Here is a 19,276-nt window from a genome sequence, read left to right as displayed (position 1 = left end):
GAGTGGGCAAAAATTTGGCAGATGGAGTATCATGTTGGAAAGTATGAGGTCATGCACTTTGGCAGAAAAAAATCAAAGAGCAAGTTATTATTTAAATGGAGAAAGATTGCAACATGCCGCAGTACAGCAGGACCTGGAGGTACTTGTGCATGAAACACAAAAGGTTAATATGCAGGTACAGCAAGTGATCAGGAAGGCCAATGGAAATTTGGCCTTTATTGCAAAGGGGATGGAGTAGAAAAGCAGGGAAGTCTTGCTATAGTTATACAGGGTATTGGTGAGGCCACACCTGGAATACTGCGTACAGTTTTGATTTCCATTTTTACGAAAGGATATACTTGCTTTGGAGGCAGTTCAGAGAAGGTTCACTAGGTTGATTCCAGAGTTGAGGGATTTGACCTAGGAGGAAAGGTTGAGTCAGTTGGGCCTCTTCTCATTGGAATTCAGAAGATTGAGAGGTGATCTTATCGAAACGTATAAGATTATGAGGGGGCTTGACAAGGTGGATGCAGAGAGAATGTTTCCACTGATGGCAGAGACTAGAACTAGAGGGCAAAATTCTAGAATAAGGGGCCGCCCATTTAAAACTGAGATGAGGAGAAATTTGTTTTGAGGGTTGTAAATCTGTGGAATTCGCTGCCTCAAGAGAGCTGTGGAAGCTGGGACATTGAATAAATTTAAAACAGAGATAGACAGTTTCTTAAACGATAAGGGAATAAGGGGTTATGGGGCGAGGGCGGTGAAGTGGACCTGAGTCCATGATCAGATCAGCCAAGATCGTATAAAACGGTGGAGCAGGCTCGAGGGACCATATGGCCTACTCCTGCTCCTATTTCTTATGTTCCTATAATCCTGGCTAACACTCCAACACAGTGATGAGGGACTGATGCATTGTTGCAGGTGCTGTTGTTTGGATGAAAAGTTAAACAAAAGCTTCTATAGATATGTGAAGAGAAAAAGATTAGTGAAGACAAATGTAGGTCCCTTGCAGTCCGAATCAGGTGAATTTATAATGGGGAACAAGGAAATGGCAGACCAATTGAACAAATACTTTGGTTCTGTCTTCACTAAGGAAGACACCAATAACCTCCCGAAAGTACGAGGGGACCGAGGGTCCAGCAAGAAGGAGAAACTGAAGGAAATCCTTATTAGTCAGGAAATTGTGTTCGGGAAATTGATGGGATTGAAGGCCAATAAATCCCCAGGGCCTGATAGTCTGCATCCCAGAGTACTTGAGGAAGTGGTCCTAGAAATAGTGATGCATTGGTGGTCATTTTCCAACATTCTATCGACTCTGGATACGTTCCTATAGACTGGAGGGTAGCTAATGTAACCCCACTTTTTAAAAAAGAAGGGAGAGAGAAAACAGGGAATTATAGACCGGTTAGCCTGACATCGGTAGTGGGGAAAATGTTGGAATCAATTAATAAAGATGTAATAGCAGTGAAAAGCAGTGACAGGATCAGTCCAAGTCAGCATGGATTTATGAAATGGAAATCATGATTGACAAACCTTCTAGAATTTTGAGGGTGTAACTAGTAGAGTGGACGAGGGAGAACCAGTGGACGTGGTATATCTGCACTTTCAAAAGGCTTTTGACAAGGTCCCGCACAAGAGATTAGTGTGCAAAATTAAAGCACATGGTATTGGGGACAATGTATTAATGTGGATAGACAGCTGGTTGGCAGACATGAAGCAAAGAGTAGGAATAAACGGGTCATAAGAACATAAGAATTAGAAACAGGAGTAGGCCATCTAGCCCCTCGAGCCTGCTCCGCTATTCAACAAGATCATGGCTGATCTGGCCGTGGACTCAGCTCCACTTACCGGCCCGCTCCCCATAACCCTTAATTCCCTTACTGGTTAAAAATCTATCTATCTGTGATTTGAATACATTCAATGAGCTAGCCTCAACTGCTTCCTTGGGCAGAGAATTCCACAGATTCACAACCCTCTGGGAAAAGAAATTCCTTCTCAACTCGGTTTTAAATTGGCTCCCCCGTATTTTGAGGCTGTGCCCCCTAGTTCTAGTCTCCCCAACCAGTGGAAACAACCTCTCTGCCTCTATCTTGTCTGTCCCTTTCATTATTTTAAACGTTTCTATAAGATCACCCCTCATCCTTCTGAACTCCAACGAGTAAAGACCCAGTCTACTCAATCGATCATCATAAGGTAACCCCCTTATCTCCGGAATCAGCCAAGTGAACCGTCTCTGTACCCCCTCCAAAGCTAGTATATCCTTCCTTAAGTAAGGTGACCAAAACTGCATGCAGTACTCCAGGTGCGGCCTCACTAATACCCTGTACAGTTGCAGCAGGACCTCCCTGCTTTTGTACTCCATCCCTCTCGCAATGAAGGCCAACATTCCATTCGCCTTCCTGATTACCTGCTGCACCTGCAAACTAACTTTTTTTGGGATTCATGCACAAGGACGCTCGCGGCCTTCCGCGAGAGGTGGGCACCGGAGGGACTGGAGTGCATCATCACGCCCGGCAACCAAATTTTAATTTGATTTTACGTTTTAAAGTCAATTTGTTTTAATTGCCGGTGCTTTTAGTGTCCCCTTCCCTTTTATAGGGGGCACTGGGGAAAAATTGTGATTTTAGTGCCCAAAAAAAAAACAAAAAAAAAAAAGAAAAAACACAAAAAAAAACACAAAAAAGGGGGAAAAAAAAAATGGGCCTTGTAAATGTCTGGAGTGTCACCCAGGTCGGGTGGCACCGTTTAATGTTTTATGTTTTCACAGATAAACTCAAAAGAGTTTCATGCACAAGGACCCCCAGGTCACTCTGCACCGCAGCACGTTATAATTTCTCCCCATTCAAATAATATTCCCTTTTACTGTTTTTTTTCCCCAAGGTGGATGACCTCACATTTTCCGACATTGTATTCCATCTGCCAAGCCTTAGCCCATTCGCTTAACCTATCTAAATCTCTTTGCAGCCTCTCTGTGTCCTCTACACAACCCGCTTTCCCACTAATCTTTGTGTCATCTGCAAATTTTGTTACACTACACTCTGTCCCCTCTTCCAGGTCATCTATGTATATTGTAAACAGTTGTGGTCCCAGCACCGATCCCTGTGGCACACCACTAACCACCGATTTCCAACCCGAAAGGACCCATTTATCCCGACTCTCTGCTTTCTGTTAGCCAGCCAATTCTCGATCCATGCTAATACATTTCCTCTGACTCTGCGTACCTTTATCTTCTGCAGTAACATTTTGTGTGGCACCTTATCGAATGCCTTTTGGAAATCTAAATACATCACATCCATCGGTACACCTCTATCCACCATGCTCATTATATCCTCAAAGAATTCCAGTAAATTAGTTAAACATGATTTCCCCTTCATGAATCCATGTTGCGTCTGCTTGATTTCACTATTCCTATCTAGATGTCCCGCTATTTCTTCCTTAATAATAGCTTCAAGCATTTTCCCCACTACAGATGTTAAACTAACCGGTCTATAGTTACCTGCCTTTGTCTGCCCCCTTTTTTAAACAGAGGCGTTACATTAGCTGCTTACCAATCCGATGGTACCTCCCAAGAGTCCAGAGAATTTTGGTAATTATAACGAATGCATCTGCTATAACTTCCGCCATCTATTTTAATACCCTGGGATGCATTTCATCAAGGTCGACAAGGGGACTTGTCTACCTTGAGTCCCATTAGTCTGTCCAGCACTAACTCCCTAGTGATAATAATTGTCTCAAGGTCCTCCCTTCCCACATCCCCGTGACAAGCAATTTTTGGCATGGTTTTTGTGTCTTCCACTGTGAAGACTGAAGCAAAATAATTGTTTAAGGTCTCAGCCATTTCCACATTTCCCATTATTAAATCTCCCTTCTCATCTTCTAAGGGACCAACATTTACTTTAGTCACTCTTTTCCGTTTTATATATCGGTAAAAGCTTTTACTATCTGTTTTTATGTTTTGCGCAAGTTTACTTTCGTAATCTATCTTTCCTTTCTTTATTGCTTTCTTAGTCATTCTTTGCTGTCATTTAAAATTTTCCCAATCTTCTAGTTTCCCACTAACCTTGGCCACCTTATACGCATTGGTTTTTAATTTGATACTCTCCTTTATTTCCTTGGTTATCCACGGCTGGTTATCTCTTCTTTTACCGCTCTTCTTTTTCACTGGAATATATTTTTGTTGAGCACTATGAAAGAGCTCCTTAAAAGTCCTCCACTGTTCCTCAATTGTGCCACCGTTTAGTCTGTGTTTCCAGTCTACTTTAGCCAACTCTACCCTCATCCCACTGTAGTCCCCTTTGTTTAAGCAGAGTACGCTTGTTTGAGACATTACTTCCTCACCCTCAATCTGTATTATAAATTCAACCATACTGTGATCACTCATTCCGAGAGGATCTTTTACTAGGAGATTGTTTATTATTCCTGTCTCATTACACAGGACCAGATCTAAGATAGCTTGCTCCCTTGTAGGGTCTGTAACATACTGTTCTAAGAAACAATCCCGTATGCATTCTATGAATTCCTCCTCAAGGCTACCCAGTGCGATTTGATTTGACCAATCGATATGTAGGTTAAAATCCCCCATGATTACTGCTGTTCCTTTTTCACATACCTCCATTATTCCCTTGATTATTGTCCACCCCACCGTGAAGTTATTATTTGGGGGCCTATAAACTACGCCCACCAGTGACTTTTCCCCCTTACTATCTCTAATCTCCACCCACAATGAGTCAACATTTTGTTCATTAGAGCCAATATCATCTCTCACAACTGCCCTGGTATCATCCTTTATTAACAGAGCTACCCCACCTCCTTTCCTTTCTTGTCTATCTTTCTGAATTGTCAGATACCCCTGTATGTTTAATTCCCAGTCTTGGCCACCCTGCAACCACGTTTCTGTAATGGCCACCAAATCATACCCATTTGTAATGATTTGTGCCGTCAACTCATTTACTTTATTTCGAATGCTGCGTGCGTTTCGGTAGAGTGTTTTAATACTAGTTTTTAAACCATGATTTTTAGTTTTGACCCTTCCTGCAGCCCCTTTATATTCATGCATATTGTCCCTTCCTATCACCTTGTGGTTTACACTTACCCCAGTGCTACTCTGCTCTGTTGCCTCCTGCCTTTTGCATTCTTTCTTGGGGTCCTGTTCATCTGAGCTCTCACCTTTTCAGAATGGCAGGCAGTGACTAGTGGGGTACCGCAAGGTTCACTGCTGGGACCCCAGCTATTTATAATATACATTAATGATTTAGACAAAGCAATTGAATGTGATATCTCCAAGTTTGCAGATGACACTAAGCTGGGTGGCAGTGTGAGCTGTGAGGAGGATGCTAAGAGGCTGCAGGGTGACTTGGACAGGTTAGGTGAGTGGGCAAATGCAGATGCAGTATAATGTAGATAAATGTGAAGTTATCCACTTTGGTGGCAAAAACAGGAAGGCATATTATCTGAATGGTGACAGATTAGGAAAAGGGGAGGTGCAACGAGACCAGGGTGTCATGGTACATCAGTCATTGAAGGTTGGCATGCAGGTACAGTAGGCGGTGAAGAAGGCAAATGGCATATTGGCCTTCATAGCGAGAGGATTTGAGTATAGGAGCAGGGAGGTCTTAGTGCAGTTATACCGCGCCTTGGTGAGGCCACACCTTGAATATTGTGTACAGTGTTGGTCTCCTAATCTGAGGAAGGTCATTCTTGCTATTGAGGGAGTGCAGCAAAGGTTCACCAGACTGATTCCCAGGATGGCAGGACTGACATATGAAGAATGACTGGATCAACTAGGCTTATATTCACTGGAATTTGGATGAATGAGAGGGGATCTCATAGAAACATATAAAATTCTGACGGGATTGGACAGGTTAGATGCAGGAAGAATGTTCCCGATGTTGGGGAAGTCCAGAACCAGAGGTCCCAGTCTAAGGATAAGGGGTAAGCCATTTTGGACCGAGATGAGGAGAAACTTCTTCACTCAGAGAACTGTGAACCTGTGGAATTCTCTACTGCAGAAAGTTGTTGAGGCCAGTTCGTTAGATATATTCAAAAGGGAGTTAGATGTGGCCCTTACGGCTAAACGGATCAAGGGGTATGGAGAAAAAGCAGGAATGGGTACCTAAAGTTGCATGATCAGCCATGATCATATTGAATAGTGGTGCAGGCTCGAAGGGCCTACTCCTGCACCTATTTTCTATGTTTCTTTGTAAAGGTCCCATCTGCCTTTATCCAGCAGATTCCATGGCAATATTTGAAGAGGAGCAGACAACTCCCCCGGTGCCCGGGCTAATATTCCTCCCTCGAACAAACCATTCAAAACTTATTACAACAAACAACCTGTATTAATATTGCACCTTTAACGTAGAAACACATCCAAAAGCACTGGGGGGGGGGGGGGTGGCGGGGGGAAGAAGGGGGCAGTTATAGAGATATGATGTGACAACACCATGAAACGATTTAAAGGCGATGATGAGAACTTTAAATTTAAGGGTTTGTGGGACCAGAAGCCAATGTTGGTAAGCATGGAGGGGTTAACAGGCAAATCGGAATTTGTGTGGGATGGAAGTTTTGGGTGAGCTGAAGTTTACAGAGATGGAGGATGGGAGACCGGACAGGAGAGAATTTGAAGAGACGAGTCTGGAGGTGACAAAGGCATGTATTCGGGCTTCAGTAGCAGATAGGCTGAGGTAGGGATGGAGATGGGTGATTTTACAGGAGTGGAAGTTGGCAATCTTTGTGGTGATACAGATTTTGGTGTGGAAGCTCTGCTCAGGGTCAAACGGGATGAGGTTGCAAACAACCTGGTCCAGCCTGAGTCAGTGGTCAGGGAGGGAGATGGAATCAGTGGCATCGGTATGGAGTTTGTTGCAGGGGCCGAAGACCATAGCTTCAATCTTCCCAAAAATTAGATGATTGACAAAATTAACTGGTCATTCATCTCATTACTGTTTATGGGATCTTGCTGTGTGTACACAATGCCTGCCTCACGTGTTCATGTGACAAGTTACTGCACTTCAAAGTAATGAATTGCATGTGAACAACTTAAATATGTTGGACAGTGATATGGGGCAATAAAAATACAGGATTTTCTTTTCCTATTTGAAGGTTATGCATTTTGAAATGCCTATGTTAACTATCAATTTTTATATACCAGGGCAGATGTTAAGTGAGCTAATTTCCTACCTGACAGGCAGCAGAAGGCTACAACGATTCTAACCACTGGGCTTCATTTAAATGCCGCTGATCCACCTCCCACCCACAGCAGATGTGAAGTGGTTATAGAGCGGCTGCCAGCAGGCAAAGGTCGGGCAGCCAAAGGCCACCGCCAACTTCCAGGTAGTTGGTGGGGAATGAGTGTTAGGGCCGTCTCGTGGGAAGGAAGGTGAGGAAAACCTGGAGCAGGGGCGACTGCGACTTTTCTTAGTAAGGCCCAGAGGAGCACTCCTGCTCCTGGACCCACAAAGAAAAGTTTAGGACTTACCAGAAAGGCCTCTCCCATCTTCAGACTGGCTGCAGGCCTGCTTCCAGCTCACAGGAAAGGCCCAGCAGCTTCCGCACTCAGGCCCAGGTTGAAATTGCAGACCCAAATTGCATAAATCAATGAGGCTCCTGTCTGCTTTAGGCCTCTTCTATCTGCAAAACCCTGCAGGTGACATTGCAAATTGTCAGAAAGAGTCGAGATGTGAGTGGGTAAGTAACCTGCTCATTTTTAACTGCCCTGCTGTCCAATTTCCACGGGGCGGGTAGGTTAAAACTGACCCCACTATGTCGCAACCTAAAACAAAACAACCCATGAACCTGTATATATGTATGTATATATGTATATTAGTGTGGCAATGTGTGGACACAAATACAGAAAGCAAGCACAACACATTCCACATCACAAATTTCACATTTTCCTGAAAATAAAAAACACTGAAATTACTTTTTAAACAAATCAATTTGCAGTTCAAAAAAAAGTGAACCATTTTTAAAAAGTGCTCCAAAAACATTTGAAGACCCTTTCATACATTTAGAATGAATAAATTAATCTAACATTCTTCTCAATAATCTGTGCCACCAAGTTATTTTTAGGTACTGTACTTACATGGTCAGAAGTTCCTTAAGTTTTCCAGATATAGAACTGTCAAAAACTTCCCCAGCCTTTGTGAACTGAAACGCGTCATCCACTTTCCCTCCTTCATACACACCAAGAACAAGACCCTACAGTGAAATAATGTTAGTCAGGACAAAAGATTAAAAACATGCTGTAATTCTAAAAACTGCATTAATCACAAAAATAACAACTTGCATTTATATAGCGCTTTAACATAGTAAAACATCTCCAGGTGCTTCACAGGGAAGCTATCGGACAAAAACTGACACATGGCCAAAGGAGGAGACATTCGGACAGGCGATCGGAAGCTTGGTCAAGAGATAGGTTTTAAAGAGCGTCTTAAACGAGAGAAAAGTAGAGAGGCTGAGAGTTTGATGGAGAGAATTCTAGAGCTTAGGGCCTAGGCAGCTGAAGGTACAGTGGCCAATGGTGGAGCGAAGGAAGTGGGGGATGCACAAGAGGCCAGAGTTGGAGGGACACAAGAGTTCTAGGAGGGTTGTAGGGCTGGAGGACGTTACACACATAGGGCCATGGAGGGATTTGAACACGAGGATGAGAATCAAATGATACCACAAAACAATGTTCTTCAGTACTCCCAGCTACTTGTCATTTTAATTGGACATCTCAATTTGGAGCAGGAACAGTCCACTTCAAGCAAGTTTCTCTCACCCCACGAGTGAATGTTCACACCAAAAGAGAGCGAGTAGCAAGCTGTTGAAATATATTTTTTTACTTTGATTGTTGTTTCCTGGTTGATATATTTTTTTTAAAGGTGAAAAAATTTTCCACGGGTTTCCCTGATGTTTCAATGGGTAAATACACCTGTGGTACACAGTCTTAAAAATCAGAAAGATCACAGGTTATATGCCGAGTCTGTGCCAAGTGAGCTGATCTCAGCTCAGGTGGCAGTGAGAACACTACAATCGGCCTCTGGGCAAGGAAAGGATAAAAAAGCAAGAGAAACACTTGCATTTATATAGCACTATTCACAACATCAGGAAATCCCATAGTGCTTTTCTTCAAAAAAAAGTTTGAGCACTGTTGTGATGCAGGGAACACAGCAGCCAACATTGCCCACAGCAAGGTCCCAAAAATAGCAATGAGATAATAACTAGATCATCTGTTTTAGGTGTTGATTGAGAGATAAATATTGGCCAGGACACTGGGAGAACTCCCCCACTCTTCTTCGTATAGTGTCATGGGATCTTTTACATACACATAAGAGGACAGACGAGACCTCGGTTTAACATCTCATCCGAAAGACGAATTCCTGCTTCTATAACCACTGGTTTATACTTGGGTGATGAGGTGAGGATCAGACTGATTTGTGATACCCTCAAGATACCAGTAGAGCTACCAACGAAGAGACATTTTAACAGTACACATAAGTATGCATATTGTAGATCAATACATTTTCTGTCCCACTCTACCCAACAGGATTTCCATGTGTGAAATGGCACTGGCCAGTTGGAAAAGGGTACCTTGTAGCTTACCTTAGGGTGTCAGCTGTGGCTCAGTGGGTAGCACTCTTGCCTCTGAATCAGAAGGTTGTGGTTCAAGTCCCACTTCAGAGCTTGAGCATAAAGAAAAAAATCTGTGCTGAGGGAGTGCTGTACTGTCAGAGGTGCCGTCTTTTGGGTGAGACGTTAAACCAAAGCCCTATCTGCTTTCTCAGGTGGACGTAAAAAGTCCCATGGCACTATTTCGAAGAGCAGGGGAGTTATTCCCGCTGTCCTGGCCAATATTTATCCCTCAATCAACATCACTAAAAATAGATTATGTGGTCATTATCACATTGCTGTTTGTGGGAGCTTGCTGTGAACAAATTAGCTGCTGTGTTTCCTACATTACAACAGTGACTACACTTCAAAAGTACTTCATTGGTTGTAGAGTGCTTTGCAATGTCCGGTTGTCATGAAATATACTTGCTAGTCTTTCTTTATACATCAAAATCAGACCAACAGTTGGATGAGATGGTTATCAGAGAGACTTTCCGTGTGACTGCACCCAACTGTGAACCTTTGGGAAAAGAACAACAACTTGCATTTATATAGCTCCTTTACCCTAGTGAAACATCTTAAGGCACTTCACAGGAGTATTATGAGATAAAAATTTGACAGCAAGCTGCATAAGTAGACATTGGTGCAGGTGACCAAAAGCTTGGTCAAAGAAGTATGTTTTAAGGAGCGTCTTGAAGGAGGAAAGAGGGAGAGAGGCAGAGGTTTAGGCAATGAGTTCCAGAGCTTGGGGCCTAGGCAATAGAAGGCACGGCCACCAATGATTGAGCGATTATAATCAGGTATGCTCAGGAGGGCAGAATTAGAGGAGCGCAGACATCTCGGGTCGGTGGGGGGGGGGGGTTGTGGGGCTGGAGGAGAGTAGAGATAGTGAGGGGCGAGGCTATGGAGGGATTTGAAAATATGAGAATTTTGAAATCGAGGCGTTGCTTATCTGGAAGCCTACGTAGGTCAGCGAGCACATGGATGATGGGTGAACAGGACTTGGTGCGAGTTAGGACACGGGCAGCCGAGTTTTGGATCATCTCCAGTTTACGTAGGGTAGAATGTGGGAGGCCAGCCAGGAGTGCGTTGGAATAGTCAAGTCTAAAGGTAACAAAGCCATGTATGAGGGCTTCAGCAACAGATGATCTGAGGCAAGGACGAAGATGGGTGATGTTGCAGAGGTGAAAATAGGCGGTCTTAGTTATGCTGCGGATATGTGGTCGAAAGCTAATTTCAGGATCAAATATGACACCAAAGTTGCGAACAGTCTGGTTCAGCCTCAGACAGGAATTGGGAAGAGGGATGGAGTCAGTGTCTAGGGAATGGAATTTGTGGCGGGGACCAAAAACAATTACTTCGGTCTTCCCAAAATTTAATTGGAGAACATTTCTCCTCATCCAGAACTGGATGTCGGACAAGCAAACAAACAATTTAGAGACCATGGAGGGGTAGGAGAGAAGTGGTAGTGAGGTAGAGCTGGGTGTCATCAGCGTACATGTGGCAACTGATGCTGTGTTTCCAGATGATGTCGCCAAGGGGCAACATGTAGATGAGAAATAGGAGGGGAACAAGGCTAGATCCTTGGGGGGGGCACCAGAGGTAACGATGTGGGAGCAGGAGGAGAAGATGCTGCAGGTGATTCTTTAGCTACGAGTAGATAGATAAGAATGGAACCAGGCAAGTGCAGTCCCACCCAGCTGGACGACAGTGGAGAGGTGTTGGAGAAGGATAGAGTGGTCAACCGTCGGGGCCACAAACCCGGGAGAGAGGAGACCCAAACCAAGGTGGGGGTGGGGGGGGGGGGGGGTGGAGGGAACCTAATAGAGGTCTTTAGGATAGGGTAGATATAGAGAAGATGTTGACCAGATCTAGGGGCCATCAATATAAGATAGTCACTAATAAATCCAATCAGGAGTTCAAGCGAAACTTCTTTTCCCGAAGAGTGGTGTGACTGTGGAACTCACTAGCACAAGAAATAGTTAAGGCGAAGGCATAGATGAATTTCAGGAGAAGCTAGATACACACATGAGAAAGATGGAATAGAAGGATATATTGATGGGGTTAAAGAAGGACATGGACCTGTGGGGCTAAATGCTCGGTTTCTGTGCTATAAATACTATGTAATACTATGTAAATCCAGCAGCTACAGGTCAGTCAGCCCAATGTCAGTGGTGGGGAAACTTTTAGACACAATAACCCGAGACAAAATTAATTGGCATAAGAACATAAGAAATGGGAGCCGGAGTAGGTCTTTTGGCCCCTCGATCCTGCTCCGCCATTCAATAAGATCATGGCTGATATGATCATGGACTCAGCTCCACTTCCCTGCCCATTCCCCACAACCCTTCATTCCCTTAACGCTCAAAAATCTGTCATCTCCACCTTAAATATATTCAATGACTCAGCCTCCACAGCTCTCTGCGGCAGAGAATTCCATAGATTTACAATCCTCAGAGAAGAAATTCCTCCTCATCTCCATTCTAATGAGCGACCCCTTATTCTGAAACTATGTCCCGTAGATCTAGATTCCCCAATGAGGGGAAACATCCTCTCTGCATCTACCTTGTCGAGCCCCCTCAGTATCTTATATGTTTCAATAAGATCACCTCTCTTTCTTCTAAACGCCAATAAGTATAGGCCCAACCTGCTCAACCTTTTTTCAGAAGTCAGCCCCTTCATCTCAGGAATCAACCTAGTGAATCTTCTCTGAACTGCCGCCAATGCAAGTATATCCCTCCTTAAATAAGGAGACCAAAACTGTACGCAATACTCCAGGTGTGGCCTCACCAATACCCTGTACAGTTGTAGCAGGACTTCGCTGCTTTTATACTCTATCCCCCTTGCAATAAAGGCCAACATTCCATTTGCCTTCCTAATTACTTGCTGTACCTGCATACTAACTTTTTTGTGTTTCATGCACAAGGACCTCCAGGTCCCTCCGTACTGCAGCATTTTGTAATTTTTCTCCATTTAAATAATTTGCTTTTTTATTTTTCCTCCCAAAGTGGATAACCTTACACTTTCCCACATTATACTCCATCTGCCAAATGTTTGGCACTCACTTAGCCTGTCTATATCCCTTTGCAGATTTTTTGTGTCCTCCTCACAACTTGCTTTCCCACCCATCTTTGTACCATCAGCAAACTTGGCTACATTACACTCGGTCCCTTCATCTAAGTCATTAATATAGATTGTAAATAGTTGAGGACCCAGCACCGATCCCTGCGGCACCCCACTAGTTACTGTTTGCCAACCGGAAAATGACCCATTTATCTCGACTCTCTGTTTTCTGTTAGTTCGCCAATCCTCTATCGCTGCTAATATATTACCCCCAACCCCGTGAACTTTTATCTTGTGCAGTAATCTTTTATGTGGCACCTTATCAAATGCCTTATGGAAATCCAAATACACCACATCCACTGGTTCTCCTTTATCCACCCTGCTCATTACATCCTCATTACTCCAGCAAATTTGTCAAACATGATTTCCTTTTCATAAAACCATGCTGACTCTGCTTGCCTTTATTATGCTTTTCCAAATGTCCTGCTGTTGCTTCCTTAATAATGGACTCCAGCATTTTCCCAACAACAGATGTTAGGCTAACTGGTCTAGAATTTCCTGCTTTCTGTCTGCCTCCTTTTTTAAATAGGGGTGTTACATTTGATTACATCCAATGCATCCATTATCTCTGCAGCCATTTTTTTTTAAGACCCAAGGATACAGGCCATTAGGTCCAGGGGACTTGTCCACCATTAGTCCTGTTATTTTATCAAGTACCCTACTACTTCTTTAGTGATAAGCTCCTACCTCTCTATAGCTCCTTGATTATCCACTATTGGGAGGTTTTTAGTGTTTTCTACCGTGAAGACTGATACAAAATATTTGTTCAAAGTCTCTGCCATTTCCCTGTTCCCCATTATTAATTCCCCAGTCTCATCCTCTAGAGGACCAACATTTACTTTAGCTACTCTCTTCTTTCATATACCTGTAGAAACTCTATCTGTTTTTATATTTCTTGCTAGATCTATCTTCCCACTATTATTTTTTTAGTTGTCCTGTGATGGTTTAAAAATTTCCAATCCTCTAATCTTGGCAACTTTGTATGCCATTGTTTTCAATTTGATACCATTTACTTCCTTAGTTAGCCACGGATGGTTATCCCATCTCTTAAAGTCTTTCCTTCTCACTGGAATATATTTTTGTTGAGAGTTATGAAATATCTCCTTAAATATCTTCCACTGTTTATCAACCGTCTTATACTTTAATCTATTTTCCCAGTCCACTTTAGCCAACTCTGCCCTCATACCTTTGTAATCGCCTTTATTTAAGATTAGGTTGCTGATTTGAGATCCATCTTTCTCACCCTCCAACTGAATTTGAAATTCAACCATGCTATGATCACTCCTTCCTAGAGGATCCTTTACTATGAGATCATTTATTAGTCCTGTCTCATTACACAGTACCAGATCCAAGGTAGCCTGCTCCCTGGTTGGTTCCGCAACGTACTGTTCAAGTCCACCATCCCGGATACACTCTACGAACTCCTCCTCAAGGCTACCTTGGCCAACTTGATTTGTCCAATCAATATGAAGATTAAAATCGCCCATGATTACTGCCATACCTTTCTTACAAGCCTCTAATATTAGCTTCTGTTAGGGGGCCTATAGACGAGACCACCAGTGATTTATTCCCCTTATTATTTCTTACCTCCACCCAAACTGATTCTACATCTTGATCTTCTGAGCCAATATAATTTCTCCCTACTGCACTGATCTCATCCTTTCTTAACAGAGCTACCCACCTCCTTTTCCTTTCTGTCTATCCTTCCGAATTGTCAAATACCCCTGAATATTCAATTCCCAGACTTGGTCACCTTGCAACCACGTCTCTGTAATGGCTATCAGATCATACCCATTTATATCTATTTGTGCCGTCAACTCATCTATCTTGATACGAATGCTGCGTGCATTCAGATAAAGAGCTTTTAATTTTGTCTTTTTACCATTTTTTCCTGCTTTGACCCCACTTTCTGATACACGCTTATTTCTGTCCCTTCCTGTCACACTCCGGTTATCATTTCCCTCACCGCTATCCTGCTCTATTCCCTTCTCCTTGCTCTTTGACTTTTTAATTTTTCGCTCACCTGAACCCTCCCCACTATTTAGTTTAAAGCCCTCTTCACAGCCCTAGTTATTCGATTCGCCAGGACACTCGTCCCAGCATGATTCAAGTGAAGTCCGTCCCGACGGAACAGCTCCTTCTTACCGCAGTACTGGTGCCAGTGCCCCATGAAACGAAACCCATTTCTCCAACAGCAGCCTTTGAGGCATGTGTTCATCTCTCTGATCCTATTTACACAATACAAATTTGCTCGTGGCTCAGGTAGTAATCCAGAGGTTATTACCTTTGTGGTTCTGCTTTTTAATCTAGCGCCTAGTTGCTCATACTCCCTCAGCAGAACTTCTTTCTTTGTTCTACCTATGTCATTGGTACCTACGTGGACCACAACAATTGGATCTTCCCCCTCCCACTCCAAGTACCTCTCCAGCCAGAGGAGATGTCCTTAACTCTGGCACCGGGCAGGCAACACAACCTTCGGGACGCACGCTCTCGGCTGCAGAAAACAGTATCTATCCCCCTAACCATACTGTTCCCTACCACTACATTTCTTTTTACTCCCACTAAAATGGCCCCCTGTATCACAGTGCTATGGTCAGTTTGCTCATCCTCCCTGCAGTCTTTGCCCTGTCCACACAGGTTGGAGGCCCTGACCTGCGTGAGAACACCAGCGGCAGGTCGGGGCCATAGAAGGAGCGGCGTGGAGGCCCCGACCTGTGTGAGAACACCAGCGGCAGGTCGGGGCCATAAAAGGAGCGGTGTGGAGGCCTTGGGGAGCAGCATGGAGGCATGCCGCTCCAGGGAGCAGCGCGAGCTGGTGCAGGAGGGCACATCAGCGAAGAGTGACGTCATCAAGATCTAGGTCAGTGATTGGAGCGTGGGCAGATACAGCAGGAGTGACGAGGTCAGGGCGAAGGAGCAGTGAGACACTGTAGAGGGATGTGATCGGGGCCCAAAGAGGCGCGAGTTCGGGGCCAGGGGCAGCACGGGCCAGCCCACACTGCGATGTGTGTGCGCACTAGATCCGTGCAGCAGAGCTGGTCTCCAGTCGTCTTGGGTAATTCTTGCCACTGGACCAAGACCTAGCTCTGTCAAGCCCATGTGGTGGCTGAGGTCCTTTTTGAAACACCTGTGAACTCATCCTTTTTTGGCATGGAAGCAAGCCATATTTGTTTTGAGGGACCGCCTATGATGATGATGCCACACATGGAGCAAGAATCTCATGCTTGTTGGACAAGAGCAAGGGCTGAGGCTCCTCTATTACTACATCCTGGATCCACATACCTGTCTCACTTGTAGTCACACCCTCCTGTCCCCGACCACGGACCAAATTTGAATTAATCAATCTAAGGGGTGTGACTGCCTCCTGGAACACAGCGTCCAGGTAACTGATGTGTCGCAGTGTCTGCAGCTCGGACTCCAGCTTATCAACACTGAGCCGAAGTTCCTAGAGCTGCAGACATTTACTGCAGATGTGGTCACCGTGGCCCTCAAAGGTGTCCACTAGCTCCTTTATGCAGCAGCAGTAACACATCTCTAATGTATTTAATTCATTAAGTTTTCAAGTTTTGAGCGCTTAGTTTTTAACCCCGGCTCTTAATTTAAACCAATGCCTAAGAGAGAAAAACTGACCAACCAATCACTTCCCTGCTTTCCTGTGACATCACACTTTGATTCTTTTCACTTCTTAACCTCCCAGGCCAGTTGGTGCTGCTCAGAGCTAGCTGTTTAGTAGATTGCCACTGGGCTGCTCCTCTCACACCCTTTTATCACCGCTCCTGATCTTGCACTGTTTAGTACATGGAAACGTGTGGGCTAATAAATGTAAGTCAGCATGGATTTGTTGAAGGCAAATCGTGTCGGACTAATTTCATTGAGTTCTTTGATGAAGTAACAAAAATGATTGCTGCGGATAGTGCAGTTGATAACGTATATGAACTTTCAAAAGGTTTTTGGACAAAGTACCACAAAATAGACTTGCTGCAAAAATTAAAGGCCATGGGATTAAAGGGACAGTGGCAGCATGGATTCAAAATTGGCTAAGGCTCAGAAAGTAGTGGTGAATGGTTATATTTTAGACTGGAGGGAAGTATGCAGTGGTGGTGTCCCCAAAGGTTAGGTGTTAGGACCACTGATCTTTTTGATATATATTAATGACCTGGATTTGGGTATAATTTCAAAGTTTGCAGCTGACACAAAACTCAAATGTAGTAAACAATGAGAATATTAACAGACTTTAGAATGACATGGACAGACTGGTGAAATGGACAGACACATGGCAGATGAAATTTAACACAGAAGTGTGAAGTGATACATTTTCAGAGTGAGAATGAGGCTAGGCAATATGAACGGTTACATATGAATGGTACAATTTTAAAGAGGGCACAGAAAGAGAGAGACCGGGTTGGGGTGGGGTGGTATATGTACACAAATCATTGAAGGTGGCAGGCCAAGTTGAGAAGGCTGTTAAAGCATATGGGGTCATTGGCTTTATTAAAAGAGGTATAAAGTACTGAAGCAAAGTTAGGCTTAACCTTTTTCAAACAATGGTTAGGCCTCCGGTGGAGTATTGCATTCAGTTCAGGGCACCACAGTTTAGGAAGGATGTCAAGGCCTTAGAGAGGGTGCAGAAGAGATTTACAAGAATGGTACTAGTGATGAGGGATTTCAGTTGTGTAGAGAGATTGGAAAAGCTGGGGTGTACTCCTTAGAGCAGAAAATGTTAAGGGAGAAATTGAGAGGTGTTCAAAATTGAACAGATTTTGATAAGAGTAAATAAGGAGAAACAGTTTCCAGTGGCAGAGGGGTCGGTGATGACACAGATTTAAGGTATCAAAAGAACCTGAGGTGAAATGAGGAAACATTTGTTTATACAGCAAGTTATGGTGATCTGAAAAGCACTGCCTGAAGGGGTGGTGGAAGCAGATTCAATCATAAAATTCAAGCGACTTGGATAAATATTATGGGGAAAATGTGCCAGACTACAGGGAAAGAGCAGGGAAGTGAGACGGATTGATTAACTCTACAAGAGGGTCAGCACAGGCTCGATGGGCCGAATGGTCTCTTTCTGTGCTGTCTCATTCTATGATTTGGACATCAACGGTAGACGTAACAGACTATCGGCCCAAAGGAAAATACACGCGTCCCTTTAATGCCGAACTGGTTAAACAAAAGACCAGAGAATAATAAACATTAATAATAAACCCCGAGCCCCACAACAGTGACCGTCAATGTTATATGGACCTTGGAGCCGCTGCTGCGCCGGGACAGCGAGGAGAAGTGAACCAGGTTCCCAGCCAGACCCGCCCTCAGGATGGACTGCAACAGCGACTTGGTGCACACACCGAGCGACATGTCTGACAGCGAGCGAACGAGGGAGGGAGGCAAGTGCTCCCGGCTCCCCGGACAGCGCCCCTAATGGCGAGCTAACTGCACTACTTCAGGCTCCCGACTCCCCAGGACAATGCCCTTGATGGCGAGCTCACTGCAATGCTCCTAGCTCCCCGGACAGCACCCCTGATGCCGAGCTGATTCTAATGTCAGGCTCCTGGCTTCCCAGAGTTTTGCTCCGTTGGTGTAGAGCGAGCTCCCACCAGTTAGCGTCAGAACTATTTTCTGGCATTTATCTCAGAGCTGAGCTCAAATTATTTACTCGCAATGTTGAACTCCAAGAAATGTAATTGATAACTAATTCCTGCAGCTTTCCTTGAGAAATTCTGAATTTTGCGATAAATACTCCTGAACTGTAGTAAATAGGATATTTAATCCCTTCAATAAATTATCCTCAGAGCCATGTTTGATAAGTTCATGAATTATTTTAATGGTTCTTTCCCCAAACTGCACGAAATAACTTAATGAATTATTTCAATAAATTGTCCCAAAAGCTATATTTAACAAATTCCTGAATCTTCAAACTCATATTTCATCCCTTTTCTCCTCCCAAGCTTAATAATTATTTATGTCCCAAATAAATTGGTCCCTCAGTCATGGTCATTAAATCCAGTTTCCCTCCCAAAGTGAACTGCCCCAATACAGTAAACTGCTGCCCTCAATTAATTAAATCTTAATGGCCTTTAGTGACTTAGCTTAGTCATAGACCTCAGCCTTAAGCCGTCTGTAAAGCTGCTTTGCTGCTCCCGAGTTGGGTTGTTGTTTTAGGTTCAGAAATGCTCTGCGCTTGTGATTTATTAGCTCTTGGATCTCCTGGTCATTCTCATCAAACCAGTCCTGGTGTTTCCTGGTTGAGTGACCGAGTGTCTCTTCGCAGGCACTGATTATGGTGGCCTGGAGTGCAGACCAAGCGCTGTGGACATTCTGCATCTCGGGGTCATCATGGGCCAGGTGAGCAATGAGGCGCTGGCTGTATAGGGCTCTCTTAGCTGGGTCTTTGAGTGCCCCGGCATTGATTTTTCTGCAGCACTGCTTCTGCTGCTGTCGTCATTTTGGGACTATACTGATGTTGATGACGGAACGGATTAGGCGGTGGTCTGTCCAGCAGTTGTCAGCTCCTGTCATGGCGCGTGTGATGCGCACATCCTTGCGATCCCTGGCTCGAATGATGACGTAGTCGAGCAGGTGCTGGTGTTTG

The 19,276-nt window shown here is 44.2% G+C and overlaps 1 protein-coding gene across 1 annotated transcript in view; it reads right to left on the bottom strand.

Annotated features, from left to right (window-relative positions):
• The window catches only part of LOC139257016 (cytosol aminopeptidase-like), a gene marked incomplete at its 3' end in the record, with an annotated part of 31,840 nt that extends 13,783 nt beyond the window's left edge, over window positions 1-18,057 (bottom strand). The window contains exons 1-3 of the mRNA XM_070874363.1: window positions 17,932-18,057; window positions 8,060-8,175; window positions 5,072-5,206 (exon numbers count right to left, since the gene is read on the bottom strand). Coding sequence (XP_070730464.1) covers window positions 5,072-5,206; window positions 8,060-8,175; window positions 17,932-18,042 — 362 coding nt within the window. The remainder of the gene's footprint in view (window positions 1-5,071; window positions 5,207-8,059; window positions 8,176-17,931) is intronic.
• Between the last annotated feature and the right edge of the window lie 1,219 nt (window positions 18,058-19,276).

This window comes from Pristiophorus japonicus, unplaced genomic scaffold (genome assembly GCF_044704955.1).
Source record: "Pristiophorus japonicus isolate sPriJap1 unplaced genomic scaffold, sPriJap1.hap1 HAP1_SCAFFOLD_790, whole genome shotgun sequence".
Lineage (NCBI taxonomy): Eukaryota > Metazoa > Chordata > Chondrichthyes > Pristiophoridae > Pristiophorus > Pristiophorus japonicus.
This window is presented reverse-complemented; position numbering and strand designations above follow the sequence as displayed.